This window comes from Podarcis pityusensis (genome assembly GCF_964106645.2).
Source record: "Podarcis pityusensis genome assembly, chromosome: 1".
NCBI lineage: Eukaryota > Metazoa > Chordata > Lepidosauria > Squamata > Lacertidae > Podarcis > Podarcis pityusensis.
This window is the reverse complement of record NC_138028.1, coordinates 9,479,800-9,505,558: the sequence shown is the minus strand read 5'-3', so window position 1 is coordinate 9,505,558 and position 25,759 is coordinate 9,479,800. Positions and strand designations below refer to the sequence as shown.

Below are 25,759 nucleotides of genomic sequence, written 5' to 3'. Positions count from 1 at the left end.
TCATTAATATTTTAAGGATGTAAAAATGAGTACTTTAAATTGTAAAACAGAAAACTAGAGTGAGTGAGCGTGTGTGTGTGTAATAAATAAATACTGTATTTTTCCCTGTATAAGACGCCCCTAACCATAAGACGCACCTAGTTTTAGAGGAGGAGAACAAGGAAAAAAATGTTCCCTCCCTCTCTGCGCAGCGCCCTGTCAGTGAAGCGGCAGGAGAAATGGAGCCCCTTCCATTTCTCCTCCCGCTTCGCTGAAGTGGCGCTGCGCAGAGAGGGAAAGCCGTGCAGTGGCTCTCCAGCGAAGCGAAGGCAGGAGAGCAAGAGGGATCGATCCCTCTTGCTCTCCTGGCTTCAGCAAAAGCAACAGAAAGCCTCCGGAGCACAGCGGGAGGAGCAATCCCGCTGCGCTCAGGAGGCTTCGGGAGGCTATCCCTGAAGCCAGGAGAGCAAGAGGCATTTCTGTGCCAGAGACACCTTGGCACCTCAAATTTTAAGTGGTGCCCTGTGCAATGCCAAAATCCAGTGCCCCCGCCCAACTTCTCGCCTTCCATTGGAATTCATAGTTGCAGGGTTTCCTGTGCACCCCACAAGCTCTGAACCAGCCGCACTCCCCTCGATCTGCCTTTGAGAGAAGCATTTAATGCACCGATCCCTGCTGCAAAAGGGATTACGTAAATGCCTGCACAACGGTCGGGGGCTGTAATTCGTTGCCCAGAAATGCCTTTCATACCAGTCTCTGAGAGTGAAATATCCTTGGTGCACCGATTAAAAACAAAATATTCAGCCTCCCATCTGTTTTGCAGGAGATCTGAGCTATCTTTTGTTGTATTTAGGTAAACAAATTCAGAACCAATAAAGTAGGAGCAGTTGCATATGTTTGTAGCTGGAATCTGGGGGAATTTTGCAGAAGAGAGAATTTGGGTATGGTGTACAGGGAGGGGTTGATTCATTTGATAATCAACTACTGGGGCACAGTAGATTTATAACAAGCATGGATTTCTATTTTATTTAAAAAAGAAGTATTTAGATGGTTAGATTTCTTTTTTATTAACACCACCTAAACAAGTTGCGTAATTTATTTCTTATCCTTGATGCTTAAGACCTCAAATTCTTAATGAAAACATCTCTCTTTTTTTTAATTAATGGTTTGTAAGCCTACACTGGAGCCCCTCCAGGATTATTTTATGCCTTCTGGGTACTTATGAAGAACTGAAGCAATTGCAATACCGCCTCTCCTGGTATGCCCCGCAGAGGACCTTAAGGTCCATGAATAACCATAGTTTAGAGGTCCCGGGCCCTAAGGAAGTCAGACTATCCTCCACCAGGGCCAGGGCCTTTTCAGTGATGGCTCTGACCTGGTGGAATGCTCTGTCCCACGAGACCAGGGCCCTGCAGGATTTAACCTCCTTCCGTCGGGCCTGTAGGACAGAGCTATGGTCCCGTAAATGGGAGATGGGAGGGTCCACCCCCTTTTGTGCGAGACAAGGATTAAGATTGGCTTTTGAGAGAAGGATTTGCATTTTCTCTGCACTTTCTCTCTCTATGTTTTTTATTTAGATGAGTTTAGCTTTTTTTAAAAAATATTATTGAAATTTGAAAAAGAATATAGTCGTACCTCCGTTTATGTAACCCTCTGGTTACGTAAACTTCGGGATGCGTGCACAGCAAACCCAGATTATTTTACCAGGTTTCACCACGCGCGCATGCGCAGTAGCGGTCCTCAGGTTGCGGAAACCTCAGGATCCGACCGGACCTCCGGAATGGATTCTGTCCGCAACCGGAGGTACCACTGTACAAAGATTTCTATCAAATATCTTTGTATCAAGACCAAAAAACTAATCTAAATAAAGACTGAAGGAGAATATGCAGAAAAAAGAGGTTGAAAAAAAGAGAACTTCCAATTCTTCATCTTTCAGCTATAGGTAGAAAATTAGTCAGCACATCCACTCCAAGATAACACCCAACAAATTCACTTTCTATAAACCAATATTACCTTCAGTCCTCAAACCCAAATAATTGTAAGTTGTTGTTGTTATTTGAATTTATATTCTTTCCTATACCCACAGGTCTCAGGGCGGTTCACAGGATAAAATCGGAATATAAAACCACAAAGTACATAATCAAAATAAAAATAACAACCCAATAACCCCCCACACACACACAAACACACACATTTTAGAAGGGCACAGGATGTCAATCAAATCCACCAAAGGTGCATAATGAAGGCACCAGGCGAACTTCCCTGGGGAGAGCATTCCACAGAAGAGGAGCCACTGCAAAAAGTCTATATGTGGTTAGATTAGTTTGTTATTTATTGTATTCCATGATGAAAAGTCTCAATAACATTTGAAATTAATGGACTATGCAGAATTAGATAAATTAACAGGAAGGATTCAAAATTTGCGGGACCAGAGATTCTTAGGAGACTGGAGTAAACATTTGAACTATTTGGAAAGCAATTGTAATAAGCAGATTACGCTAGTAGGACTGCAAGAAGTTCTGTGAGGAGGATTATATGATACATTGCAAGGAAGAGAATTATTAGTTAATGACAATTAAAAGTAACAGAGAAATTAAGAAATGCAGAATAAGTGATAAAGAATGGAAAATCTTCAGAGGTTGTGGACGGAAGTCTAAAATATTGTATAAGATAAGAAGTTATGTTAAATGACTGTTGGAAAAGATATGTTAAAAATTAATTCAATTATGGAAAAGGGGCTGATCTGTCAAGAAGGGTCAAAAATATTGCTAAGCTGGAGTTCCCACGAGTGAAACGAGCAGGAGACAAGGGAAAATACAGTTACAAATATGAAGAAGAGCTGCGGAAGGGACATGGAAGAGACTTAAGGGCCTCAGATATAAGGTTACCAGGTTAATGCGCCAGATTGATGGGATAATAAGGACTGACAAAACCCGGGACCAGGAGGAAGGGACGCTGGATGAAGATTGGATTTGTTTTTATTTCTTTTTTTTTCATTACTAGGACTGTTTTATAAAATTGATGAATGTTAGAAAAATGTTGGAATGAAATTATTTGGCTTTAGTAAAAATGTTTAAAGAATTATGTAAGAATATTATGGTTATGAGAAGTTGGTAAAAATAAGATTTAAGTTTTAAGTTCCAAGGTTTTTTATAGTAAGATAAGATTAAAATAGTTTAAGGTAATGTAACGACAGAATATTATGAAATATGGAAAGGATTTGCTGTGACAATTAACAACCAGGACACAAGGAAGGGGAGGAGGAGGAGGTCAAGGAAAGAGGGTAATGACAGTTGAGGAGTTGAGAATAATGGATTTGTTTTTAAATGTTTTTAAATTTTTGTGGTGTATTTTTGTTTTTTCCCTCTCTTATTTTGAATTTGTATTTGTATGGTTGGAAGTGGCTTGTTTTTCTCTTTTTCTACTTTGTTTTCTTTTGTAACTTTAAAAAAAAAATCTTTCAATAAATATCATTTAAAAAATAAATAAAAATTAATTCAAATTTTAATTAATTAAAATTAATTTAAAAAATTAATTAAATTGAAAAATTAATTAAAAATTAATTAAATTGAAAAATTAATTAAAAATTAATTAAAAAATTAATTCAAATATGTGTGTGTGTGTGTGTGTGTGTGTGTGTGAAAAGTCTCAATACAATTTTTGGGGGAGGGGACAGCATTAGGTGGCTTCTTCCAGCCTAAAAACTTACACACAAGTTGCTCCTGGGCTCCAAGACTAGCGTGACCTTCATTTCCCCTTCCTGGTTCAGGTGGCTGAGATAAAACAGGTGCTCCCCCATCATTCTCTCCTTGATCATTTTGCGCACGGAGTAGAGGCGGAACCGGAGGGCGTAGCTGCTCAGCTCCTCCGGCGCCAACTTGCTGAAGGTCACCTTGTCCTTGAACCCGGGGCTGGGGCCTCGCTGGACGCTGGTCTTCCCTCTCTGCTTCTTGCTGGGCATCAGGACCACGTGCACCTGCCAGGAGCTGGCCCCGCTGCGGTCCTTGTCAGGGATCTCCTTCGCCTCCAGAACCGTCACCAGCAGCTTTTGGCTCGAGGGCTTGTACTCAAAGAGGACGTCCAGGTCGCCACACTTGGAAATTGGCACGCGGCTGCTTGGCGGAGCCGGAAGGGCACTCGCTCCTTCGTGATCCTGCGGAGGAGATATATAATGTGGGTAAAAAAAATAAGTAATATTGATATTATAATAGGGATGCGGGTGGTGCTGTGGGTTAAACCACAGAGCCTAGGACTTGCTGATCAGAAGGTCGGCGGTTCGAATCCCCGCAACGGGGTGAGCTCCTGTTGCTCGGTCCCTGCTCCTGCCAACCTAGCAGTTCGAAAGCACGTCAAAGTGCAAGTAGATAAATAGGTACCGCTCTGGCGGGAAGGTAAACGGCGTTTCCGTGCGCTGCTCTGGTTCACCAGAAGCGGCTTAGTCATGCTGGCCACATGACCCAGAAGCTGTCTGCGGACAAACGCCGACTCCCTTGGCCAATAAAGCGAGATGAGCACCGCAACCCCAGAGTCGGTCACGACTGGACCTAATGGTCAGGGGTCCCTTTACCTTTACCTTAATATTATAATAATTTATTATTTATACTCCACCCATCTGGCTGGGTTTCCCCAGCCGCTCTGTGCGGCTCCTAATGGAATATTAAACAGAATAAAAAACATCAAGCTGGAAATTTGGGTTAGAATCATAGAATAGAATCATAGAATCATAGAGTTGGAAGAGACCACAAGGGCCATCGAGTCCAACCCCCTGCCAAGCAGGAAACACCATCAGAGCACTCCTGACATATGGTTGTCAAGCCTCTGCTTAAAGACCTCCAAAGAAGGAGACTCCACCACACTCCTTCGCAGCAAATTCCACTGTCGAACAGCTCTTACTGTCAGGAAGTTCTTCCTAATGTTTAGGAACTTCCTGACAGTAAGAGCTGTTCGACAGTGGAATTTGCTGCCAAGGAGTGTGGTGGAGTCTCCTTCTTTTAAAAAGACATAACGTAAGAAAAGTTATGCAGTTCTCACTGTGGCCAACTATATACAGTGGTACCTCTGGATGCGAACGGGATCCGTTCCAGAGCCCGGTTCACATCCTGAAGCGAACGCAACCTGCGTCTGAGCATGCACGGGTTGCGTTTTGCCGCTTCCGCGCAAGCGCGTGACATCATTTTGAGCATCTGCGCGTGCGGCGAAACCTGGAAGTAACGTGTTCCGTTACTTCCGGGTCGCCGCAGAGCACAACCCGAAAATATTTAAGCTGAAGCGTATTCATCCCGAGGTACCATCCATCATTTCTCTGATGAAAATAGGGATGACCTGTTGCAATAACAATAACAACAACAACCACCTCCTGCCCATCTGTCTGGGTTGCCCCAGCCACTCTGGGCAGCTTCCAACATATATATATATATATATATATATATATATATACATATATATATATATATACACACACACACACACACACGTAATAAAACATTGAACATTAATAAACTTCCCTATACAGAGCTGCCTTCAGATATCTCCTAAAGGTTGTATAGTTACTTATCTCCTTGGCTCAGGGGTCTCATAATTCCATACCCTCCAACATTTCTCTGATGAAAATAGGGACATCCTAGCATACCGTCCAACATTTCTGCCATGGAATTCTACTCAGTATTGATCCAGAGTAGATTCCAATGGATAGTTAGCAAAGTAAAAACTTAAACATGTTGCAGGATTCCCAAAAAATAGACCAGAGGCAATTAATATTTCATCCAGCAGAGCTTTACTGCTACTGAAGGCAAATGAGCATAATGGTCACAGATCCAATACAATCAGGATTGGCACTGCCTATAATAAATCCAGTTGCAGAAGATTTAACTTAAGCTTACAATAACTTTACCTTACCTTACAATAACTTAACTAAATCTTAACACTAAGCATACCATGAACAGAACACCATACCAGAAGGAAAAGAGATAGAAAGAGAAAATGAAACTTCTGGCCCTACTTCTATAGTCAGCATGACCTTGACAGAAGAGATAAGAGAACTAGTTTAAACCAGCTTCTAGGAAGGAATAACCCAAACATCATGAACCTTCTGCTTGTTTCTTTCACACAGAGAAGCTTCCAGAACCCTCTTGAATTAAGTAGAATAGGAAAGATCTCTACACATCAGAACAATACTTTCTGCACTAAGAAAGGCAAAGTGACAATTTCAATTATTGTTTGTTTGTTTGTACCCCACCCATCTGACTGGGTTGCCCCAGCCACTCTGGGACATTCTAAGGAAAAGCAGGAAATTCCAGGATCAGATCAGAAACTGGGACGGCTTCTGTAAATCCGGGACTGTCCCTGGAAAATAGGGACACTTGGAGGGTCTGCAACTAGACATCCACGGGAAGCTTGCAAACAGGACTTAAGTGCAACAACAGTACTTTCCCCTCTTGGGATTCCGGCCTGGAAGTCTGGACCCTTGCGGTGGTATTAAAATTCTGGGATCAAGTAATTTCTTTGGAGGGATAAACAGCTCCGAAGTCCTCCCAGCTGCGAAAAACTGCAACCGGGGCCTTAATGCATTTTCAAGCTGCTATCAGCCGAGGAAGATCTATGATACAGGACTCCTAAGCCCTCCTGCTGCCAGCTGCTTAGAGTGTTCTTCAATATAATAACAGTTATTTTTGTGCTCTGTGGTTCTCTGTAAGCCTCGCTGCAATTTACGCTTTGCAATTGCAACAACACTTTGCCTTGCTTTGTTGTGAACAAATATTCGGAAGCAAGCTGTATGGCAATAGGAATTGCTGTAGCTCCATGATTCTGGAATTTTGTCAGACTGCAGGCCAAGAAGCCAAGAGAAAGCAGGATCTTAGACCAGGGATCTAGTCTCTTCTCTTAGCGTTAGGTGTTGGGACAGAGGCCAGTGGGAGGTCAGGGAAATGCAAAGGAGCCAAATCATTACTATTATCAGTGAGTGCTATTTTTATAGAAAAAGAGGTGCTGGAACACTCAAAGAACGCCTCCCTTGTTGTCTTATAATGGTAATGGCACCCACGTGAGAGGTGCCAGAACTGAGCTCCGGTGAGTTCCGGCTGAAAATAACCATTATTATTATTAGTAGTAGTAGTATTATGTGTAGACCAGAGGTCAGCAACCTTTTTCAGCCATGGGCCAGTTCACCGTCCCTCAGACCATGTGGTGGGCCGGACTATATTTTGGAATAATAAATGAATTCCAATGCCCCACAAATAACCCAGAGATGCATTTTAAATAAAAGGACACATTCTACTCACGTAAAAACACGCTGATTCCCGGACAACCCGTGGGCTGGATTTAGAAGGCGATTGGATTTAGAAGGCCCACAGGCCTTAGGTTGCCTACCCCTGGTGTAGACTGCCCTTCATCCATAGATATTAGGGTGGTTCACAACATAAAATTATAATATAAAAAACACAGCACATAATAAAAATAAGAACAAAACAACAACGAATAATCCCCTTCCCACAACACATTCAAAGGGGCATTAGATGTCAATCTGGTTGAAGAGGAACGTTTTCGCCTGGTACCGGTGAGCCTCCCTGGGGAGAGAACTCCACAAATGGGAGGCACTGTAGAAAAAGCCCATTATCATGTTGCCACTTTCCGGACCTCTCATATATGAGGCACGCGGAAAAGGGCTGGTCTCATGGAGAGGTGGTCCTTGAGATATTGCAGTCCAGAGCCATTGAAGGCTTTATGGGTCACAGGATTGTAGTCCAACTGGATGACTGCAACAGTGCTCTCTCCCCATGTGATTTCCAATTCATCTGTTGTTTAGTCGTGTCCAGCTCTTCGTGACCCCATGGACCAGAGCACTCCAGGCACTCCTGTCTTCCACTGCCTCCCGCAGTTTAGTCAAACTCATGTTTGTAGCTTCGAGAACACTGTCCAACCATCTCGTCCTCTGTCGTCCCCTTCTCTTTCTGCCCCCCATCTTTCCCAGCATCAGGGTCTTTTCCAGGGAGTCTTCTCTTCTCATGAGGTGGCCAAAGTATTGGAGCCTCAGCTTCACGATCTGTTCTTCCAGTGAGCACTCAGGGCTGATTTCCTTCAGAATGGATAGGTTGGATCTTCTTGCAGTCCATGGGACTCTCAAGAGTCTCCTCCAGCACCAGAATTCAAAAGCATCAATTCTTCGGCGATCAGCCTTCTTTATGGCCCAGCTCTCACTTCCATACATCACTACTGGGAAAACCATAGCTTTTACTATATGGACCTTTGTTGGCAAGGTGATGTCTCTGCTTTTTAAGATGCTGTCTAGGTTTGTCATCGCATTTCTCCTAAGAAGCAGGCGTCTTTTAATTTCGTGACTGCTGTCACCACCTGCAGTGATCATGGAACCCAAGAAAGTACAATCTCTCACTGCCTCCATTTCTTCCCCTTCTATTTGCCAGGAGGTGATGGGACCAGTGGCCATGAGCTTTGTTTTTTGATATTGAGCTTCAGACCATATTTTGCGCTCTCCTCTTTCACCCTCATTAAAAGGTTCTTTAATTCCTCCTCACTTTCTGCCATCAAGGCTGTATCATCTGCATATCTGAGGTTGTCGATATTTCTTCCAGCAATCTTAATTCCGGCTTGGGATTCATCCAGTCCAGCCTTTCGCATGATGAATTCTGCATATAGGTTAAATAAGCAAGGAGACAATATACAGCCTTGTCGTACTCCTTTCCCAATTTTGAACCAATAAGTTGTTCCATATCCAGTTCTAACTGTAGCTTTTTGTCACACATAGAGATTTCTCAGGAGACAGATGAGGTGATCAGGCACTCCCATTTCTTTAAGAACTTGCCATGAAGGAGCCAACTACTGATATTCAGAGGCAAACAGTAGCCATCGATAGTCACACAGTGGTCTGAGAAGCAGGGAGGAACAGATGGAGGAAGAAAGAGCTTGGGAGGAATTGGGGTGGATGGTGATGGCAGCTGAAGAACGGAAGGAACAAGGAGAATGGGACTGAGGGGAAAACCCCTGCTTAGGGGCTGGAGGGAAGAAAGTGCAGGAATCTGGAGAAAGCATTGAGGCATAACGTGAGAGAATCATGAGTTCCCAGCTTAAAACAGGCTAAACCCCGAAAGCCATCACTACTGCTGCAAAAAAAAGGTAGCATGAATATTGGTGAGCTTTTTCTGGCACCTTGAACCCATGGCCTTCTGCAGGTGCTTCAACCTGCAATAATTTCTCCTTCAACACATTTGTACAATACAGAAGTGTATTGTACCATGAAAATTACAGTGTGGGAGGCTGGCCTAATTCCTAGCCAACTGTGCTGCAAACATCTTTCTTACGCCTTCAGGGTAACAAAGCCAAAGCATAAATACTGTTGTAGATTCTTGGGGGGGGGGGGACGATAACTCCCTAAACCCTAGAAATTAATAAATGGTAGGATTTTGATTTTTTGTGGCATGAAGGGAGAAATAAAAAACTGCAGAGGGATTCCTCAGCTAGCCTATGCAAAATGACCCGGTCAAGCTAAGGCCATCAAGAAAAAATAGAGGGCCATTGGCAATGCAAGAGAACTGTCCTCCCTCATTGACCTGGGATGACAGGAAAAGAGAGGGTTTTTTAGCAAGGTGTGCTGGGAAGAAAAAGGGGAGAGAGACTAGAATCCATCTTGGGCAGGTTGGCTGAAGGCTGGCTGGGAGACATGCCGCGGACCCCAGGTCTACACTGCTGTGGGGTACAAGCCAATCTTGAAATGACCATGCTGTAAGATCTGGACTCCCTCCATGCAGACTGAGGGTGTCAATAGGTGAATGAACCATATTTCTTAAAGCGATGACAGTCTCTGCCATGCTTAATTCTCCAAAGGAACACAGACCCTGGATGAGTGCCTGGGTCCCCATGGAATCTTGTAGAGAGTGGGGGCACCCAACTTTTGTAACAACACAAATGCTTTCCACCTCCTCACCTCTGAGCTGCACATGAACATCTTCTCTCTAAATGTGAAATTGAGCCATAGTTTTTTGTATTTTCCAGTGAGCCTTGCAGGCAAACCCTTCTGCCTTCTTGCAGAACATTTATTTTGATGAAACAAAACCAAGGTGGGAGGGAAGAGAGAGAGAGAGAGAGAGACAGACAGGTGTTCAGCTTCCTGGGTGCATGTGTTTCCTGTTCGTAGGTGCTCTTTAATCTCAGACTAGAAAGAGTTGCTATAGAGACCCCTCCTTTCTATTTAAACATGAGCACGCGCTGAAAAGAACAGGACATTCAAGGACTTGAGCAAGCCTACCCAAGCTTAACGGCTTTTGTTTCCACTGATGCTTTTTAACCTTGATTTGTTTAAAATCATCTTGATGTTTTCGTGCTGCTGATCGCTGTTTTAATTGTTTGCATGTTGCCTTGATTGCCAGCTGGCCGTCAGGTGTTTGGGAAGGGATGTACTAAGGGTTTTGCAAGCTCAAAGCTCTCACACCTTCCAAGTGTCCCTATTTTCCAGGAACAGCCCTGGAATTACAAAATCTATCCTGGCTTCTGATTTGATCCCAGAATGTCCCTATTTCCCCTGCCAGTGCCACCACCAAGAGTTCGGGGAGGTGGGTGAGCTGGCACCTGTCCCAAGCAGCTGCGGCAGTGAGGGAGCATCCCATGGCCTCTCCCTGGTCCTGAATGAGGTAACTGTGCCCCTGAAGGACCAGGTGCGCAGCCTGGGAGTCATTTTGGACCCGTAGCTGTCCATGGAGGCACAGGTCAATTCTGTGTCCAGGGCAGCGGTTTACCAACTCCATCTGGTACACAGTGCTGAGACCATACCTGCCCGCTGTCTTGCCAGAGTGGCGCATGCTCTGGTTATCTCTCACTTGGACTACTGCAATGCGCTCTACATGGGGCTACCTTTGAAGGTGACCTGGAGAACTGCAACTAATCCAGAATGCAGCAGCTAGACTGGGGACTGGGAGCGGCCTCCGAGACCATATAACACTGGCCCTGAAAGAGCTACACTGGCTCCCAGTACGTTTCCGAGCGAAGACAGGAGTGCCTGGCGTGCTCTGGTCCATGGGGTCACGAAGAGTCGGACACGACTAAACGACTAAACAACAACAACAACACGTTTCTGAGCACAATTCAAAGTGTTGGTGCTGACCTTTAAAGCCCTAAATGGCCCCGGTCCAGTATACCTGAAGGCGCATCTCCAGCCCCATCATTCAGCCCAGACACTTGAGGTCCAGCGCTGAGGGTTCTGCTGCAGCCAATCGGAACCCACGGAATCTGCGTTGGATGTTCAGGTTCCAAAAGAACGTTTGCAAACCAGAACACTCACTTCCGAGTTTGCGGCGTTCAGGAGCCAAAACGTTCGAATCACAAGGTGCTCAACTGCCAAGGTACGACTGTATGCAAGGATTTATGTTATACAAAATGAACCATGGAAAGAGAAGAAGGGAAGTCATTTATATTTTAAGGTTGTAGAAAATTTAATAAAAATTACAGTGGTACCTCGGGTTAAGTACTTAATTCGTTCCAGTGGTCCGTTCTTAACCTGAAACTGTTCTTAACCTGAAGCACCACTTTAGCTAATGGGGCCTCCTGCTGCTGCCGTGCCGCTGCAGCACGATTTCTGTTCTCATCCTGAAGCAAAGTTCTTAGCCCGAGGTACTATTTCTGGGTTAGCAGAGTCTGTAAGCTGAAGCATCTGTAACCTGAAGCGTATGTAACCCGAGGTACCACTGTACACAAAAAGAAGAAGAAAAAACGTCCCTATTTTCATCGGATGAATGTTAAAGGGTATATGCTCTTTGAGCATAAAACATGGGGCTGGCCAAACCCCTTTTTCTGCAGTACCCCAAGGGCCAAGAGCAAGTATTTTCCCAGGCACTTGGGAAGCACTGACAGGACTTTGGCAGGACACTTGTCCTGCCCACCAGTCTGTGTTGACCTGCAGGGGTGGGGTGCGGAATGGGGAGAGAGACCTTTGGCCTCATCCAGCAGGACTCTCATTGTTGTTGATGTTTAGTCGTTTAGTTGTGTCCGACTCTTCGTGACCCCATGGACCAGAGCACGCCAGGCACTCCTGTCTTCCACTGCCTCCCGCAATTTGGTCAAACTCATGCTGGTAGCTTCGAGAACACTGTCCAACCATCTCGTCCTCTGTTGTCCCCTTCTCCTTGTGCCCTCCATCTTTCCCAACATCAGGGTCTTTTCCAGGGAGTCTTCTCTTCTCATGAGGTGGCCAAAGTATTGGAGTCTCAGCTTCAGGATCTGTCCTTCCAGTGAGCACTCAGGGCTGATTTCCTTCAGAATAGAGACGTTTGATCTTCTTGCAGTCCATGGGACCCTCAAGAGTCTCCTCCAGCACCATAATTCAAAAGCATCTATTCTTCGGCGATCAGCCTTCTTTATGGTCCAGCTCTCACTTCCATACATCACTACTGGGAAAACCATAGCTTTAACTATACGGACCTTTGCTGGCAAGGGACTCTTCTTACTCCCTCTAAATCCCCATGATTCCCCATCACATGGGGTATGTGTGAATATTTTGCCACGTTTGAAAGCGACATAACTCATTGGGTTAAGGAATTTGGGTTTTGGCTGTGAGCAGCTCCTTCCTTCTGGCCAGAGTTACCTGCGATGTAAGGAACAGACAACCTGTGCCTGACGTACCTGCCTCTTCTGGTTGGAGCACCAAAATGCTTGGCATTCTTCCCATCCTGTTTCATAATTCTGCTCCTTAGAAATGGTTGCTGAACGCATTCATTTTCCAAGGCTGTGCAGACTGAACAACTCTCTTCCGAGCTCAAACAATGTTCTTCATTTGAGCCCGGCGGAAAGATGTCATCAGCATTAGATTTAGCTGAATACGTCCTTCACTGCAATCCACTCCCAATACAACAACTGAATTTATATACGTGTGGTGGAAGAAAAAAATAAGCAAATAAGAGGAAAAGGAGAAAAGCAATATCCATCTAACAAAGCAAGCAATTACGGGAATGGCCCTGAAATGGTTTTTGTGGTTCCACCATCAAAGGCGAAGGGTTCTTTTAAAATAAAAAATTTAAAAATCCAAATAAGTGGGTGTTTGAATGGAGTTTTAAGATACCGGGAATATTTTTAGAATATAAGAATAGCAGAGGCAATCTTTTATCTCAGCCCCACAATGCAGCCAGACAAGCTACTCGGAGGAGGCTGAATGAAATGCAGGCAAATACAACTTCGCTGCTTCTTGTTCAGCCCAACAAACCATTATGTGCTGGTGATGGAACAAGCGACAAGCTTCAGGGCTCTCCCCGTGGCTCGTCTTCTTGGTTTGTTAAAGTTGCAGATTCCGGCGACATCCAAACCAGGGAACTGGTTTAAGCGCTACTTACAAATCAAGGCTGCAACCCACAGTTGAATCCTAGTTTACAAGCCAGGACTGTACACAGCACTTAAACCTACGGCAAACCTTTCTTTTTTAAAAAAGGCTGGGTGGTGAAGTAGTGTGGTGTAGTGGTTAAAACATTGGATTGGGACCTGGGAGGTAAAAGGTAAAGGTAAAGGGACCCCTGACCGTTAAGTCCAGTCACGGACGACTCTGGGGTTGCGGCACTCATCTCGCTTTACTGGCCAAGGGAGCCGGCGTTTGTCCGCAGACGGCTTCTGGGTCATGTGGCCAGCATGACTAAGCTGCTTCTGGCGAACCAGAGCAGCGCAAGGAAACGCCGCTTACCTTCCCGCCAAAGTGGTACCTATTTATCTACTTGCACTTGACGTGCTTTCGAACTGCTAGGTTGGCAGGAGCAGGGACCGAGCAACGGAGCTCACCTCGTCGCGGGGATTAAACCGCCGACCTTCTGATTGGCAAGCCCTAGGCTCTGTGGTTCAGACCACAGCGCCACCTGCGTTCAAATCCCCGCTCAGTCATGAAGCTCACTGGGTGATCTTAGGCCAGTTACGGCCTCTCAGCCCGACCTACTTTACAGGGATGTTGTGGGGATTAGATGAGGAGGGGAAGGACCATGTATGCTACCAAGCTTCTTGGAGGAAAAGGTGGGATATATAGCAATAAATAAACAGACAAGTATTGTAAGATTTGAGTACAATTAAGCTGGTTAAAAACACACACACATCTGCCTCTGCATCTTATAATTCATAACGAATTGTGGGAAGAGAATCCTGCAGCCTAGGCAGCAGGATTTAATCTCTGCTCATTGGCTGATGAGCACAGCTGAGAGATGGGAGCAGATCCGTGAGAGGGTGAGGATTTAAAATGGAAGGGGGAGACTTGCAAAGGTCTTTGCATGACTCCTCCTTACCTTCTAATTTCCTAACCTCAAGCAAAGGCAGAGGACTGGAGAAATCCCCTCCTCTTTCAAATGAAGGGGAAGGGAGAAAAAGAGGCATATTTTGCAAGCAAAGCCAAAAGCACCCTTTGAAACAGGCTCCTTTAAAGGAAGGGGTGGAGGCTGCTTCAAAGAGTGCTTTGCAAGTCTCCCTGCATTCCTCTTTTTAATCTCTGACACTGGTTTTACAGGAGAAGCACAGGAAGACTTGAAAAGCCACAGAGAAATGCCGACAGGTGGGAGGCCCCATGGCCCCTTGCAAAACAAAAAGAGAGAGGAGGAAACATGGATCTTTATTTTTCTGTTTTGAAATTGTAACATGAGCCCTTGCTGGAGAACTGCTGCACTCATCTTTCAAAACTGTTTGTAGGCTTCATCTCCTCAGAAAGGGCAACCATGCCTGCAATGTTCATCAACTGTGGTAGGCACTAAAAAAAGTTAGGGAGGGTATATATTTTCCTGCACAAAGACCTCTGGGTGGATCTGACACACACAAAAAAGGCAGGTGCTCCTTTGCCTGCAAATTTCATCCACTTAAGTAATAAAGGAAGAGGTTGCAGCTCTTTTAGATTCCCTGTTATTGTCAATGACGTGGAAACAGAACTTGAGATTTAACAGGGCATATTCAGACCCGAATAACATATTGAACTGGAATGAAACAGAGTGGATCTGAAACATATCAGACTGCTTCCGGGTGCTACAGGTACAAGAAAAAAAATCTATCAACATAGAAGGAAGAGGAGGAGGAGGAAGAGCTGAGGACAGAAGGACATAAAGATATCTGATCAGCCATCTTGCTACCAGGGTGGTATTCAGAGGGGGCAGAATTTCCAACCACTAGGGGGTGCTAGATTATCAAGTGCCTTAACTACGGTTAAGGAGCCATCAATGACTCAAACCTACAGAGCCACTAGTGAAAAGCAGATATTCCTGGCTTGTAGGGAACAAACCAAATTCTAAGTAGCCATCTGCCAAGTGCCGCCGTTCTAACTGTGGTTTGTTAACTATGGTTAATGATAACCATGGGCTTAGAATTATGTACAGCAGACCATACTTTTGCTTGGTAATCTGAATCTGCCGGAAAGATTTTATGTTAAAAAAAACTGCAAACTGACGTATTTCAATAATAGCTGTCAAGCATGTGGAGGGGAGAGAAGTATCTGCAGCTGCAGAATTTTATAAAGCCTTGAAAGTCCTCGTTTCCCAATCCCCTTCACAGCGATTGCTACAACATCCTTATCTGGAAAAGGATTCTGGCAGGCAAACGTGTTCTGTAAGAGCAGGCAAACTCGGCCCTCCAGATGTTTTGGGACTACAACTCCCATCATCCCTAGCTAACAGGTCCAGTGGTCAGGGATAATGGGAATTGTAGTCTCAAAACATCTGGAGGCCCGAGTTTGACTATGCCTGTGTAAGAGTCACTGTATGAATCGAAGTGATGGACGCCACATTCTTGGGGGCTGAGCAGGCGGGGTTTGCAGCTGCCTTATATATAAGGTCAGACGATGGGCCCATCAACCTATACTGACTGGCAGGGACTTTCCAAGGTTTCAGACAGGAAGGGCTCACCCGAGAGGGTTTTCTTTCTGTCCCACCACTTTCCCTGGAGAAACCCACTGTTTACGGCTGAATCAGAGCAAATGTCAATCGGGTGTCCTGCAGATCGACTCTCGTTCCCATATAGCGGTAAACCTCGGGTCTTTCCAGGGAAAGCAGTGGGGCAAAAGAAAGTCTTCTAGAACCCTGCCAAGAAGTCATGGACCAAACGGAAGAAACTGCAGGGCAAATGGAAGTGTGGGTGAGCATAAAGTGTCTCCTGGCCCTGGCATCTCTCCTGGAGGTGCCAGGAATTGAACCCAAGGCCTTGGGTATTCAAAGCAGATGATGTACCGTTGAGCTATGGCTTTGCCACCATGCACATTGGTGGTGCTAGATAAATAATAATAGTAGTTGAAAAGCATTCCATATTAATAATAATAACAACAACAACAACCTTTAGGAGTTATCTGAAGGCAGCCCTGTATAGAGAAGTTTATTAATGTTCAATGTTTTACTATGTTTTTATATATGTTGGAAGCCGCCCAGAGTGGCTGGGGCAACCCAGTCAGATGGGTGGGGTATTTTTTTTATTACTATTATTACTATTATTATTATTATTATTATTATTATTATTATTATATTTGTACCCCCTCCATCTGACTACATTGCCCCAACCACTCTGGGCAGCTTCCAACAAATAGAAAAGCAGAATAAAACATCAGACATTAGAAACTTCCCAATACAGTGATACCTCAGGTTAAGTACTTAATTCGTTCCGGGGGTCTTTTCTTAACCTGAAACTGTTCTTAACCTGAAGCACCACTTTAGCTAATGGGGCCTCCTGCTGCCACCACGGCGCCGAAGCCCGATTTCTGTTCTTATCCTGAAGCAAAGTTCTTAACCTGAAGCACTATTTCTGGGTTAGTGGAGTGTGTAACCTGAAGCGTATGTAACCTGAAGCATATGTAACCCGAGGTACCACTCTACAGTCATACCTCGGGTTACAGATGCTTCAGGTTGTGTTTTTTTGGGTTACGGACCCGCCGAAACCCAGAAGTACTGGAACGGGTTACTTCCGGGTTTCGGCAGTTGCACATGTGCAGAAGCGCTAAATTGCACTTTGCGCATGCGCAGAAGAGTCGAATCACAACCTGCACGTGCGCAGACATGCCACTGTGGGTTGCAAACGCTGTGGGTTGTGAACGTGCATCCTGCACAGATCACGTTTGCAACCCAAGCATCCACTGTACAGGACTGCCTTCAGATATCTTCTAGATGGGCTTTCCATAACTGCAACTACACATTATCCATTCATACCAAATGGACTTAACTCCCTCAACCTTCCAGGCTGTGAGCGCACAAGGCGTTCCTAAAAAGGAGAGGTATCCCAATATTACAGTGCTCTTTCATTAATTAACTCATTTCATGACATTCAAACGTGGTAAACAGAAATGCAGGCGCCCTAGAGAAAACTTCTTAGAAGGAATGAAACAACCTCCACGTTGCAAGAACAACTGCTTTCTTCTTACCTCCGGGCTCCAGGCCGACGAGCTGTCCGTGGCGTCGTTCCCTTCGAATCCTTGGTTGCTAAAAGCCGTCTCCATTTCCAAGCTCCCTTCTGTCTCTTGCCGGCTGAGGCTGGGCGTGGCGCTGACCTCCACCCCGGGGTCTTTAGGCTGCCCAGAGCCCCTGCTCTCTGACGCCGTTCTGGAGTCGAGGGATAGATGGTCATCTTCGTGATAAGAGAGGTTGTCTTGGTAACTCAGTTGGCTGAACCCGTCGAGATCTAGCACATTTTAAGAGCAGAGAGAAAAATAAATTCGGCGGGGGGGATTAAGACCAGCCGTTTCTTTATCCCTCAAGTGTGCAGATGCTTAAATCCGCTGCAGACCAGGGCCTAGAAGTGATAACTATGCATGAGGGACTTGGGAATCCTGAGTCTCCAAAGGAAGAACGCCTCTTTCCAACGGAATGGCAGCGAAGGAGCCAAACCAGCTTCTCCCTTGGGAACCAACCGAAGGACCTCTTCGCACAAAACCCAAGGAGTTTTGTTTTGAAGTGCTCACCTGAAAATGTAGGCTGAGTGATGAGCAGCTGTTTGAGAGCATGTGCATAACCTCTGCTGCCTTGTGTGACATCTTCGGGAGAAGAAAAGGCTACACAAATCCAGAGTGAAGTCCCTAAGATGCAATGGCGCCTTGTACGTCTCATTCTGGCAGGGATGCCAAATATAGGGGGCAGAGGGGGCTTCAGACCCCTCAAGATTTGTAGGCAGAGGGCTGAGCCCTCCCTCCAATATTGAGGGAGCTGCCCTCGTTCTGGAAGAAGGTATAGGGTTATAAAGACTAGGACTAGCCGTCTGAGAAACAGTTTCTATCCAAATGCAATTTGGGTTTTAAACGCGGTGTAAGGTAGTCTCTGTGGGAGCACCATATTTTTCACTCTATAAGATGCACCTGACCATAAGACGCACCTAGTTTTAGAGGAGGAGAACAAGGGGGAAAAATATCCTCTCGCTCTCTGCACAGCGCCTTTCCAGTGAAGCGAAGTCAGAATAGCAAGAGGGATCGCTGCGCACCGATCCCTCTTGCTCTCCTGGCTTCAGCGAAAGCAACAGAAAGCCTCCGGAGCGCAGGAGGAGGAGCAATCCCGCTGCGCTCCGGAGGCTTTGTGTTAAGTTGTGGGTGAACATATCAGATGACACAGCGATTCTTCAAGCAGCTCTTGTTTGTTCACAGGCCAGAACAGAACTGAACTGAAGGGTTCAGTCAGCCTGCTTATATAGAGCTCCACTAGAACGCAACAGTAACCATTTTCTGTAACTATCCAATCACTGAACATCACTTTCGATCCCTTATTTGCATATGTGGACCTGAACTATCTACAGTATCCCCCTGCTGGCCCAGGGTGAGAACTTCAGTACATAACACTTTGCATGGCTATCCCTGAAGCCAGGAGAGCAAGGGATAGCTGCGCAGCCTGCATTCGCTCCAAAAGACGCACACACATTTCCCCTTACTTTTTAGGAGGGGGAAGTGTGTCTTATAGAGCGAAAAATATTGTATTTAATTATGGGGTATAGGAGTGTTTAGGGGGTTAACCAGGCTGGGATTGCTGGGATAGCAGGCTTGTTGGTTTTTGAATGTCTGCTGTAGATTTTTTCAATTTCGTTGTTCTGTATGGGACAATGACAGTAAAGATTATCGTATTGTATCGTATCCTCCGCCGCCCCCAGGCAAGCACTGGCCCACTAGGTAGGGTCGGGAGGTGAAGAGGACAATTTTCACCCTCCGTGCTCCCACCATGATTACAAGTTGTTGAGCACAACCCATCGCGCCTGCCCTCCGGCAACTCCTGCAGCCAAGCTGGCGCCCAACGTCTTGCTCTGCTTTCCTTCGGACCACATCAGAGAGGCCAGAGGAGGGTCTTGTTGTCTGGGCAGCCCAGGACCTCCAGACCCTCTGCCCAGGCTTGCACCGCAAGGAAGTCACTTTGGCGCTGCTAACACAGCAGTTTGGTTTCCCCCTTGGAGGCGCACTCCATTGTCTCTCAAGACAGAAGGATGCCAACAGGCCAGGAGTGGTTAGAGGGACTGACTAGAACCTGGTGGCCAGGGTTCAAATCCCCACACTGGGTGGCCTTGAGCCAGCCACTATCTTCCTACCTCACAGGGTTGTCGTGAGGATAAAATGGAGAGGGGGAGGAATTTGTACACCACCTTGATCTCCTTGGAGAAAAGGCGGGATATGAATCTACCATATTTTTCGCTCTATAGGACGCACTTTTCCTCCCTCCAAAAATGAAGGGGAAATGTGTGTGCGTCCTATGGAGCGAATGCAGGCTCCTTGGCTTCAGTGATAGCAACGCGAAGCCTCCAAAACGCAGAGGGAGCGCTCCCCCCACGCTCCGGAGGCTTCGCGTTGCTTTCGCTGAAGCCGCCTGAAGCCCCCGGAGCGCAGTGCGAACTCCCGCTGCGCTCTGGGGGCTTCAGGCAGCTATCCGCAAGCCTTCGGAGCACAGCAGGAGTTCCCGCTGTGCTCCAAAGGCTTGTGGATAGCCACCTGAAGCCTGGAGAGTGAGAGGGGTCGGTGCACACCGATCCCTCTTGCTCTCCAGGCTTCGCTTCGCTGGAGAGGCGCTGCACAGTTTTCCCTCTCTGCGCAGAGCACCTTCAGCGAAGCGGGAGGAGAAATGGAAGGGGCTCTGTTTCTCCTGCCGATTCACTGAAGGGGCGCTGAGCAGAGATGGGGAGATTTTTATTTTTTTCCTGTTCTCCCCTTCCTATGGTCCGGTGCGTCCTATGGTCTGGTGCGTCCTATAGAGCGAAAAATACGGTAATCAGAACACCCTGTTTCTCTATATCAGGGAAGGAGAGCCTCGGGCCCAGAGGCTGAATGTGGCCCTCTAGACCTCTGCACTTGGCCCTTGGACTTCTCTCCAGGCCACATCCCTCACTGGCCCCGCTATGCACCCTCCTTCCGTGTTTTTGCCTGGCTAGATGTGCCCTTGAACTCAGATAATGTCTCTTGCTTGTCTGGATGTCATGGGTGCTTCAGCTGAGATTCCTGCATTGCAAAGGGTTGGACTGGATGACCTTTGGGGTCCCTTCCAACTCTACGATTCCCTGATTCTATGACAGAGGCAGGGGAGTGCAGAAACTCGCATGCTCTACTAAGGTAAGATGTACACTTGCTGCTCTTCCCACTTTTGCCTTTGATCAGTCGGTAGAGCACAAGGCTCTCAATCGCAGTGCTGCGGGTTCGAGTCCCAATTAGGGCAAGATCCCTGCATTGCGGGGGGGGGCTGGACTAGATGACCTTGGGGGTTCCCTTCCAACTCTGCAATTCTATGGTTCTTGGAAGTTGCCCAGAAGCAGCCCTGCAGCTGAAAAAGCTTCCCGCTCTCCTGCTCTGAATTATTTCTCCCACACCACACATTTACCATCCTTCATTTGCTAGAGAAGAGGTGCAGGACAGGGAGATGGAAGAAGCCACCCAGGAATAATGGGAAGCCTTTCCTTGGGCAAGACTCTGCATGGTTGCAGAGACACTTAAAGTTTCAGCTGCGCTCAAGTCTGCAGCCTATGAAAGCCCTGCTGGAATCAGCACAGCTTTATACTGTATTTTTTGCTCTGCAAGACTTACTTTTTCCCTCCTAAAAAGTAAGAAGAAATGTGTGTGCGTCTTATGGAGCGAATGCAGGCTGCACAGCTATCAGAGAAACCAGAACACCAAGAGGGATTGCTGCTTTCACTGCGCCGCGATCCCTCTTGCTGTTCTGGCTTCTGAGATTCAGAATATATTTTTTCTTGTTTTCCTCCTTCAAAAACTAGGTGCGTCTTGTGGTCTGGTGCGTCTTATAGAGCGAAAAATATGGTAGTTTGGCCCTGTGCATCTTCACAAGCCCAGTCGGTTCAATGGGGCTTCCAGCCAAGTTAAAAGTGTGCATTTAGGTTTAGAACCACATGGTCCCGTTCTTATGCACAGAACGGGTCCAGGTGGCGTTTCCCCACTCTCCAAACCAAAGGCTTATGCTTATGATGGCTCCCAGCTCTGCTAAAATCAAACAGGACTCAGCTCACGCGGCAGATTGCAGCTCCGAAATCAACAAGGACACGATTGATATATATATACATTTGGGGCACGTCGGAGTGGTGGGCTGAAAAGGCAGGTTTTATAAATGTAAAAAAAAAAAGAGTAAATAAAAAAGCGCCGTAGGCTTTTCAGAATAGAAGACATGCCTTTCTAGTGAGAAGTTACATTACACACTTCCCACACAAAGTTTGCCTCCCCACCGTGCCTTGTAGATTTGGTCTGCAGCCAGGATATTGGCTATTATTAAGGAATGCAGTTTGAGGGATTCAGTTGGGATGGTTGAATCCTGCAGACTAGGTGGGTGAAAACTGTGTTCTGTAAAATCTCGGGGTTCCCTTGGCAACGTTGTACAGTAGTACCTTGGTTCCTGAACTCAATCCGTTCTGGAAATCCGTTTGACTTCCAAAATGTTCGCAAACCAAGGCACAGCTTCTGATTGGCTGATGGGCCCCAGAAACAATGCCGACAGCCGAAACGGACGTTCGGCTTCTAAAAAACGTTCGCAAACCGGAACACTTACTTCCGGGTTTGCGGCGTTCAGGAGCCAATTTGTTTGGGAGCCAAGCCATTCAGAAACCAAGGTACCACTATATAGGTATGTGGGGGAGCCAATGACTGCAGGGTTCCCCGGGGAGAAATTCAGTACAGTGGTACCTCAGGTTAAGTACTTAATTTGTTCCGGAGGTCCGTACTTAACCTGAAACTGTTCTTAACCTGTAGCACCACTTTAGCTAATTGGGCCTCCTGCTGCTGCCGCGCCACTGAAGCCCGATTTCTGTTCTCATCCTGAAGCAAAGTTCTTAACCTGAAGCACTATTTCTGGGTTAGCGGAGTCTGTAACCTGAAGCATATGTAACCTGAAGTGTACGTAACCTGAGGTACCACTGTAATGGCGAACAAGTTTTCCTGAAAAGATTTTCCCTTGCAAGGAAGGGGAGCGTTGAGGTTCATCCTCAGGTGCAAAGTGAGACCTAGGAAATGTCCTGCAGGAAAGTGAGTGTGTTTTGTAGAATGCTTCCCAGAATCCTCTGCCATTCGCAAGGTTCTCTGGGGAGTTGACCCAGAGAATCTTGGGAGATGCGTTTTTCTTGGGTTACCAACTGTTTCGTTACACCTTTGACGTTCTCATCATGAGAGGCTGCACCTATCAACTGAGATTCAAAATGCAGAATCCTTTCAAGTCATGGGAAGACGGTGTGCGCGCACCAGCACATCAGTGCATTTTTTACCGCTTTTGCCATTTCCTCCGAAGCCACAGAAACTGAGTCCATCCTTGTTGGACTTCTCGGAGCAAACCATCTCTTGTGTTTGACTGCTTTGTTTTTCTTTTTGGACAGAGCTGGATAATACCTTCGCATTCAGAGGCCTCGGAGCTGTACTCTTCGTGGTTCGACAGCAATCGGTTGAATTTGGGCCTGCGCTCAGAACCGGCTTGCGTTCCTTTCTCGGAAACTCCCGAACGGAAGCTCTGCGAGCGCGAAACGGAGATCTCAAACTGCTTGATCACCTCGTCGTCGCTGTCCGAGGAGGTGGTCAGGTCTTCGTCCTCCCCGAAGCTATTCACTGGGAGAAAAGAGCACACACACAAACACATACAAAGAGGAATTTTGACAGCTCGTGGAGAAGGATGCAGAGAAAATGAGAGTTTCCAGATAAGACAGTGGCTTTCAGAAAATGAGAAACAAGTCACTTAGAGCATCGGTCACTAAAAAAAATGTAGTATAAACACTGACAACTGGGAAACACTGGCCTGCGAGCGCTCCAGTTGGAGAACAGCCTTTACCAAAGGTGTCATGGGCTCTGAAGACACTCAAACTCAGGACGCAAGGGAGAAACGTGCTAAGAGGAAGGCACGCTTGGCAAATCTGCCCCGTGATCAACTCCCGCCCGGAAACCAATGTCCCCACTGTGGAAGGACGTGTGGATCCAGAATTGGCCTCCACAGTCACTTGCGGACTCATTGTTAAAACTGTGTTTATGGAAGACAATCTTACTCGGCTATGAGTGATTGCCAAAGAAGAAGAAGATAAGCTGAGACCTGCTGGGTAAGTCCAGCATCCTGTTCTCACAGGGGCCAACTAGATGCCTGTGGGAAACCAGCAAGCAGGATTCAAGCATAAGAGCCCTCTCTTTCAGCGACTGGTATTCAGTAGCCTTGCTGCCTTGAACTGCAGAGGCAGCATGGCTAGCAGCCATCAGTAGCTTGCTGTCCCCTGCAGTGGCGTAGCGTGGGGGGTGCAGGGGGTGCCGGCCGCACCGGGCGCAACATCTGGGGGGGGCGCTCGCACTCGCAGCTCTCTGCCCCTACCTGGCTCACTCACTCTCTCTCACTGCAGTGCTGGCTGTGCGAATCCGATCCGAGCCGCTGGGTCGCCGCCCACTGTGGAGGGGGTGGGTGCCAGGCGTGCGGTGCGGAGAGAGAGCGAGGGACTATCTGGGGGAGGGACAGTGCAGCGGCCGCCCAGCACAGCGCTGAGCGCGGGAGAGAACCACACCAGACCAGACCAGGCAGCAGCAAGAAGAAGCTGGCAGCGGCGGCAGGTTAGGGGTTAGGGGGCACAAATTACTTGCCTTGCCCCGGTTTTGGGGGCGCAAATTACTTGCCTTGCCCCGGGTGCTGACAACCCATGCTACGCCGCTGGTCCCCTAGGTGACTTCGGGTGACCTTTATAGCAGACCTCCCCACCTGGCATCATCCAAATGTTTCGGACACCATCTCCCATCAACCCCAGTGTCAGGGACTGGCTGGCTGATGAGGAGTGGTGCCAGCCAGGGAACCCCCTAGGGAAGCCTTAGAAGAGGAGTGGTGGTGGGACACTGAAGGCAGGTCAGAGGGAGAAGAAGGGGAGGAATGGTTGGATGCTGAAGAGGCAACAGGCTTTAGCGAGCAAGAGGAGCCAGGTGCAGAAAGCAGTTCAGACTCAGCAGATGAAGCAGAAGAGGAGGAGGAAGACAGATGCTGCAGAAACATGCCAGGAGCTTGCTGCTGCTACTGTACTAAGCTCCTCTCCGCCCTTGTCTCCAAGGACACGGAACAAAGAGCACCGATTCGCCCCGCCCAACATAGTTTGAGGCTGCTTGGAAGGAGTCTTAGAGGGAAGTAGAAGGTGAAGACATTCAGTCCTGGCACCTGTTTCATAGGGGCCAGTCCTGCTTCTAGGCACTGCTGCCTTGCATACTTTTTCCTAGAATAAAGAGTTAACTTTTCTGTTTGTCTCTGCGTCCGGCGTGCCAATCTGCATCTGAACCAGCCCTGACACCCAGCTAGCATGACCAACGATCAGGGATTGTGGGAACTGTAGACCATGGACCTCAGAGTGGCACCAGGTTGGCAGAGGCTGGTATATACTAGTATACCAATGTTTTTGTGCTGGATGGTGTAAGTAAGAGAAACAGACCCTCAAGTGCAGAAACAACTCTGTTCCCCGTCGCAGGCGTTGGTCGTGCCGAAAAACTGCTGCAACCAGCCTCGGCTGGTGCCAGAACTGTGTTCCTTTATTCCCAAGGGTAAGCAACGCAAAATAGTAACACACCCGACAGCTGGTGTGTTCATATGCTCATGCTCTCCCTTTCTAGCACGCACACACACACACACACACACACACACACACCAGCTGTCCCTCGCACCCACCGCTCCACAAGTTCCCAAAGGAAAGCATCCTCCTGTTCTGTTTCCCCCTGGCGCAGATGGCTGGGAAATTTGAGATGCGGCACAGCGCCTCTTTTTTTAATTCCAATTAGCAGGGGTGATGGCATCGGAACATCTGTTCTTTTATAACCAAGGATCTGCGCTGGGCTCAGTCTCCGGCAAGGTTGTTTTCCCCAAGGCCAGAGCTCACCCTGGAAGTACCTTGGAGGCGCCGTTCAAGGACGACACGGGGAGGACAGAGTTTTCAGGCTCAGGCGCAAGGTAGGGAGAGCCAACGACAACGTAAAACAAAGGGCACCGTACTGATCCCATCAGCAGGGAAATACACATGAATTTGGGAGAGCCTGGGCTGCAAGCAGCATCAACGGCGCATACCCTCCAGCATTCCACAGGGTCATAGAATTGTAGAGTTGGAAGGGACCCGAGGGTCATCTAGTCCAACCCCCTGCAATGCAGGAATCTCAGCTAAAGCATCCAATATAGACGACCTCTGCTTAAACACCTCCAAGGAAGGAGATGCACATCTTTCGGAGCCATGTTCCAGCGCAAGTCAGCTTGGGCGGCACCAGAAGCCAGGATGGATGGCTTCTGTAATTCTGGGATGTCCTGGGAAAACTGGGGTGATTGTGGGGAGGGTATGCAATGGGGGTCTCTTTCAGTCTCACTTTCCTACACATCCAGTTAATGTATTTATTTTTTAATGAAGGCTTGAGCCTATC

General features: G+C 47.1%; 1 protein-coding gene across 6 annotated transcripts in view; it reads right to left on the bottom strand.

Annotated features, from left to right (window-relative positions):
- SYT16 (synaptotagmin 16) overlaps positions 1-25,759 on the bottom strand; it is a 103,763-nt gene that overhangs the window by 8,646 nt on the left and 69,358 nt on the right. For 5 of the 6 annotated variants that reach the window (XM_080978244.1, XM_080978246.1, XM_080978245.1 and 2 more), the window contains 2 exons: positions 17,327-17,583; positions 3,689-4,132 (listed from right to left, as the gene is read on the bottom strand). In XM_080978244.1, coding sequence (XP_080834370.1) covers positions 3,689-4,132; positions 17,327-17,583 — 701 coding nt within the window. Of the gene's footprint in view, positions 1-3,688; positions 4,133-17,326; positions 17,584-22,741; positions 22,955-25,759 lie in introns of all 6 variants that reach the window. The other variant, XM_080978243.1, reaches the window with a different exon arrangement.